This window comes from Dermacentor silvarum, chromosome 1, assembly GCF_013339745.2.
Source record: "Dermacentor silvarum isolate Dsil-2018 chromosome 1, BIME_Dsil_1.4, whole genome shotgun sequence".
Taxonomy (NCBI): Eukaryota; Metazoa; Arthropoda; class Arachnida; order Ixodida; family Ixodidae; genus Dermacentor; species Dermacentor silvarum.
The window spans coordinates 59858392-59864391 of record NC_051154.1 but is presented as its reverse complement, the minus strand read 5'-3'; the positions used below and the strand labels follow the sequence as shown (position 1 = coordinate 59864391).

General features: G+C 48.7%; 1 protein-coding gene across 1 annotated transcript in view; it reads left to right on the top strand.

Moving 5' to 3' along the window:
- The first annotated feature begins 1993 nt into the window (after window positions 1-1993).
- Window positions 1994-6000, top strand: part of LOC119442079 (homeobox protein Nkx-6.2) — a 183327-nt gene continuing 179320 nt past the window's right edge. Inside the window, exon 1 of the mRNA XM_049668591.1 lies at window positions 1994-2311. Coding sequence (XP_049524548.1) covers window positions 2002-2311 — 310 coding nt within the window. The 5' untranslated portion in view covers window positions 1994-2001. The remainder of the gene's footprint in view (window positions 2312-6000) is intronic.

The window sequence follows — 6000 nt, the reverse complement described above, 5'->3', positions numbered from 1 at the left end:
ACGCCATTATAGCTTTTCCTGTAAAATGAGGTTCGTTTGATGTTTCCGTCTTGAATGAAGACTGGTATATTTTTTTTTCTAATAAAAACAAGGAAAGTCGTTCATTACGAGGTTCAGTGATGTGTTTTCCTCGTGCATTAGTATGACAGTTTTACGGTTCCGCAGGAGAACTTCGCAGTTACGAATTTTCACTAGATTTCGCGTCAGTGCGCCAAGGGTAGAGCTTACAAATTTACCCACAAGCCTGAATCAACAAGGCAGTGGAGTATATGGAACACATAGGCAGATAAGCAGCGAAAGGAAAGAAAAACGCACACGTGAAGAAACGTTGAGACGCTGTATGTGCAAAAGGTTGTACAAGGCGTGTATAACGACACTTACGAAACTCTGTCGATGAAGAAATGAAATAACAAAAAATCATTGTGGCATAAGTCAAATGGAAGTGCCGTGAACTCTTCGAAGCAAGACCCGCTTCCGAATTTACTGAGATTTTTGCTCACAATAACTTCTTAGCGTTTGCCTACCGCCTTCACAAAAATATGTTCGCTATCATGATTGATCGGCTCTTGTTTTTAATAACTCCTCCGAGCTTCTTTGTGGACGCAGGTATGGGGGGGGGGGGGGGGGGAATGCCACGAAGAGGGCAATTGGTGCTTCGAACAAGAAGAGATCAGAGATTGGTAGTGACAGAAAATTGAGGAGCGTAGCTGAGGCAGAGAAAACAACGGGGCCAAGAAAACCGTGATCAATTCTGCTGAAGAATACTTGTTTGCAACGCGCAGAACATTATTTTCTTCCGCTAAAGGATTGCCTGGTCTGGTGTCCGAAATGCATGCGCAGACACCACAACTTTCAGAATTTGCAAGACGCCCCACACCTTGCGCTCATTGTCGAACGATATATAGCGCACGATATATAGCGCAGCGGTTAACGCGACCCGCTTCACATTGCCACAGATGCACTAGTTCGATCCCCAGGAGTCGATGGCGCGTAAAGTTTTGTTTTTATTCATCATATGGTGAGGGTGAAAAGCCAAATGTGAGGGGGTTGCCTGATGACGATGCCACGATAACGATGGGGTAACGGAAAGAAGCGGACGGACGCAGAGAGCTCCGAGTGTTTAACTGTTGTCGCCAGTAAAACACCTTCCGGCGTAGGGAACTATATATAAGGCGCACCTTCTAAGTCTGAGACCTGAAACTGTCAGAAACGGCTTCAAGGAACTGACGTTGAAAAGAGCACCATAAAATAAAAAAAAAAAAAAAAAAAAAAAAAAAACAGAAAACGAAAGCGCAAGTTTAACTTTCCCGTTTCGCCCGTTTGGCGGCGAGTTACGTTTCACAGCTGAGAGCGCGTGTATTGCGGGGAAGCGTCGTACTACTCCAAGCGCCGCCAATTCCCGGAATGCGCTCGGCGTTGACGGCACCACCCTTGACAGCGGCTGAGACCAGCCAGGTGCCGTGAGCGCAATCAATTTGTTCGCCGACGCGTGGCTTGCGCCTGATCGTCGCGGCCAAGGAGGCAACATTCATTACGAGCCGTTTTGCTGCTGCCCGTGCCGGCAATTGGGCAGTGCGCGCCTAATGGCTGCGCGGATGAAGGACGCAGCGGCGTCGCCGCCGCGGCCGGCTTATCGGGCGCGCAGTGAACCTGGCGAGAGCGCTTCCCGCAGCGAGCTAATTACTGCGGCTCGATTCCCGCGCGTTTCCTCGGCGGCGGCGGCCGCGCGCGCGGGCGGGCGTGGGGGGGCTCGCTTTATCGACGGAATACAGGGAGCAGCAAATCCCGACCAAGCACTTTGTCGCTTCCTAACTGGCGCCGGCGTGCGTGCGTGCGGCCAGTTCTCCATTATCCACCATCATTGCAGGAAGAGGGGGGGGGGGGAGGCGGGAGGAGGGAGGGAGAGGGGACGGCGCATGCGCGACCCGCCCCGCGCGTGCCGCCGTCCGCCGCCGCAGCCAGAGAGAGCCGCAGCGCGCGGGCCGCAGGCGGCACAGCAGCATGGAGAGCGGCGCGGCGGCCTCCTCCTACCCGCTGCACAGCTGGCACCCGCACGTGTACGCCCAGCCGCCCAAGAGTCCCACGCCGCACTCGATCGCGCACATCCTGGGAATACGCGACGACACCCGGAACAACGACCAGCCACTAAACTTGTCGTGTCCGGGGCGCACGACTCAGCCGTCGTCGCCTGGTCTGGCCGCCTCGCCGAGGGCCTCGTCGACACACGACGCCAAGACGGCCCCGTCGCCGCTGCCCGCGCTCGGGACGCCCAGTCTGCCGCACGCCGACGCCCAGCTGGCGCTGCCCAAAGGTGAGTCCGTCGGTGTCGCTGGGTCTCGGATGACGCGCGCAGCACGCAGCCGAGGCGCACAGCCCGGCTGCCTGCCGGGCCGCTCCGACACGTGCTCGCGCGCGCGCGCCCACAACAGGTGCCCGGCGGCCCGCCCACCGCGCGCGCTCGCGTCTGGTGGCCGCGCGCCCCCCTCGCCCCTCGTGTCCACCACTGCACCTCCTCCCCGTTGGCCCTGGCACAAAAGTGCAGCGCGGCTTCTACCTCGAAACGTCGTCAGACGCACCCAAACACTCGGAACACCTCTTCGGCCCATTGTTCCATTGGCTCACGTAAAATGTGGCACAATCTTGCATTGACTCTGTGAAAGCACTGTGCCGTCCGGACAGAAAAAGTTGTCATCATTGGCTTCAAATTTGCTAGCATTTTAAAATTTGTTGAGACTTTACCTGGGCTGGACGGAAGCAATGGTTCGCTAAGGCTACATAAAAATTTCATTTTTGGTTTTGTCTTCCTTGTGTTTTTTCTTATTCGTGTTCAGTGCTGTTTAGGACAGAGAATGGAACTACAGTTCTAGTTATGATCGTCAGCGGACTTACAGAAAAATGAGAGCACCCTTTAGCAGCATGGTCCGAAGCACGCTTCCAGACCTCGACAACAGGTGACATCTATTTTCTGCTAATATTTATGTAATCTTTCAGGAGCCACAAAGCGATATTAAATGGTAACGTGTAATCATATAGTACGCGTATCTTGTGACGCAAGCTTAACGAAACTCATGCACAGAAACTTATAAATCGCCTTCGTCGCGATGAAATTCACGCTTTATCGTCGTTAATCATTTAGTTAGGTTTAACGTCATCAATGACGTGAAGTGGCCGGCATCTTAAGATTAAAAAGTTTCAAACACTACCTAGAACTGGACTTGAAGTGAAGTACCAGCGACCGCAGTAATTGAAAAAGTGGCAGTCTGAGTGCCAGGGTATCGAACCGGAACGGAACTGGAACGTTACGATTTCTTTTTTTCACTCCGGAGCGAAACCGAAAGGAAAAAAAATAACAGCTTTTGGTTTAGGGTTGGCCACCTTTTCTGGAGCTTTTGATACATGCATTCCTTGCATTTATGGCTCAACTATGCTATACCTAATTTGTAAATACACACCACCTTCCCATGATTTTAAACGCAGCACCGCTAGTACGGTTCTCAGCGTAATCCGTCAGGGGGCAGAATAGTTCTTGTGTTAGCGCGACAATATTTGCATGACATCAGTCAGTTTGAGAGTGTAGAAGTTGGGGCTCATCCATCCTTAACGGCATCCGACGCACCGACTCGCCAAACTGTGATGCGTGCAGAGTACGCGAGACAGTGGAGCACATATAATTGTTGCTTCTCCCCAGTATGATTGTGAACGGCAGGCATTGATCTCTTTGTTAGCGCCAAATAACAACAGGCCGTTCAGTGAAAAAGTGCTACGGGGCTATTGGCCGCATATATCAATCAAGCGAGCCGTCAACGCTCTCTTAGAATATTAAGTTAACACATACCTAGTTAACGCATACCTAGTTCGAACACGAACGTGTTTTTAATCGCATCCTACTTCATGTCCTCATCATTACTCCTCAGTCCTTCATTTTTCTCCTCTTGCCTTTCCAGCATTGGTGCTGGACCTGCATAATTCTTTTGTAACTATACGTGTGGCCTGAAGAGCAAACATCAGGAGTAATCTTTCAGTGCAGCTTAGCAGCAGCGTAAAGTTCTACCAAATAAATTTGTGCTGTTTACCTGTAATCGTTATTTGGTTATGCAAATGAACTTGAGCCGGTTTGAACCGTTAATGTTTCGCTCCGCAGTTGAACTGGAACAGAACCGTTCTCGGTGGACTGAAAACAAAAAAACGTTTCTGCTCGACACTGGTTGGTGCCCTTATTTTGATGGTGAGCCAGCGTAGGAAGTGATAAATACTGAACTAACTCAACTTTATTTCGCTCCGAACTCAACTTACACTCGAATGAGTTCGATGTATGCGCAAATCGCGTGCACACTCAAAAAACAGACTTTCTGTGGACTCGTAAAAATATCGCGAAGAACAGTTAACTTGTGTTGTTAACATTTCAATGGCACTATTGCGAGTTCCAACCAGAATTTAAACAAGCAAGCCTATTCGGGATTTAAGAGCACTGAAGAAACTGCTTTTAAACCATGGAGGTCTCACAAATGAACAGGCTGCATGATGGTTTTGTAAGTATGACTTAGCCTGTTCTTGCGCAAAAAAGAACTCTCGTGTGGACATTAAATGCATGCCAACCGTTCGACGTTTTGCGTCCCCTTCGTTATTTGTTGTGCTGACTCGAATGTTTCTCGGTTCCCTTTTTTTCCGCATCGTGTGGGGAGACATGCGACAACATGTTTCTGGCGTGATTTCTTGGTGTTATTTGCTTTCTTTTTTTTTTTTTGTCCTATTTGTTTCTTATTTGTTTTTGCTCAGCTTGCGCGTTATGTCGAACTAATTCGATTACGACTTGTGTTCAACGCATCGCCCTGTCCATTTGTCTTGTTCGCGCTGGTCCCCTACCTAAATATAAAGGCTGCATACTAATTACAACATCTTAACGTCCGGACTGACGGTTCAGTGAGGAAAAGAAAATATATAATCGCATTCACCGATAACCATGTATTATTTCAAGGTGTCAAAAGAAGACAGAAAGGACCAACTTTAATTGCTTGTTTCTTTAAGCAGGTAGCAAGATGAATCAATTTTAGAAACGTGCACACTATTTATTGGAAAACCGTCATTGCTGTAGCCATCATCGGAATTTACCGACGTGTCGACTGGCTCTTTCTGGGTAAGGAAGTCAGGTAATCTGAGCAGCGCGTTTCCATTTCTATGTTGCGGGCCCGCGGTGGTGCTTCCACATCGAACCTGGTCTCCAAGAAAGATTTCCCACTTGTGACAGGAATAAAGAGGTCATGCAGCGTTGGCGTTTTATAGCAGCGCTTGCCTCGCGGGCAAAAAAATTAGATCACTATACATATCGTTTACTTTGACAAGACCCTTCCCGTTTCATCCACGTTGAAGGGCAGTATAATGCACTGACAAGCTCCACAAACAAGTCATTGGTTGGGCGTATAGGCCATGGCGGGTCGCAATCCATCGCAATCACGAACGCAATCGGTCAACATTTGATGAGAACCTGCCGTATACAAGTGTTCGAATACACACTAGCCTGGTTCCAAGAAGGGTGTACATGTATATGGGCCGTATTCGCCATAATAATAGGTATGGGTAAATGTATGGAGCAAGGAAATACCTCCCTCTGTCTGTTCTTGTCGGCAGCCTTCGGGGATTCTAGCTGGTTGTATTAGCCCAACGGGTTATCTGTTTTTGTCTGTTATGTAGAATCCTCTTTTGAACTGTCAAATGCGATAGTTGAAAATATTTTCTGCCATTGAGAATGATTGAACTTCCGTCCTTATTCCAACCTGTCATATTAAACATTAAATTAACTTCTTTTTACTCATTGCATCGCGCTTATTTAAGTTTGTATGCTAAATTTATTTCGTCATTACGCGTATTCGTCTAGGATCCCCGGTATTCGAATTGTGCAGCGAATGAAAGGCTGTTGTCGATATCCGCAAAATTCTGGAGGAATTTTAGAAACTACAATAAACGATGAAATACAGTGCATCCGCATCATTTGGCATTCAATTC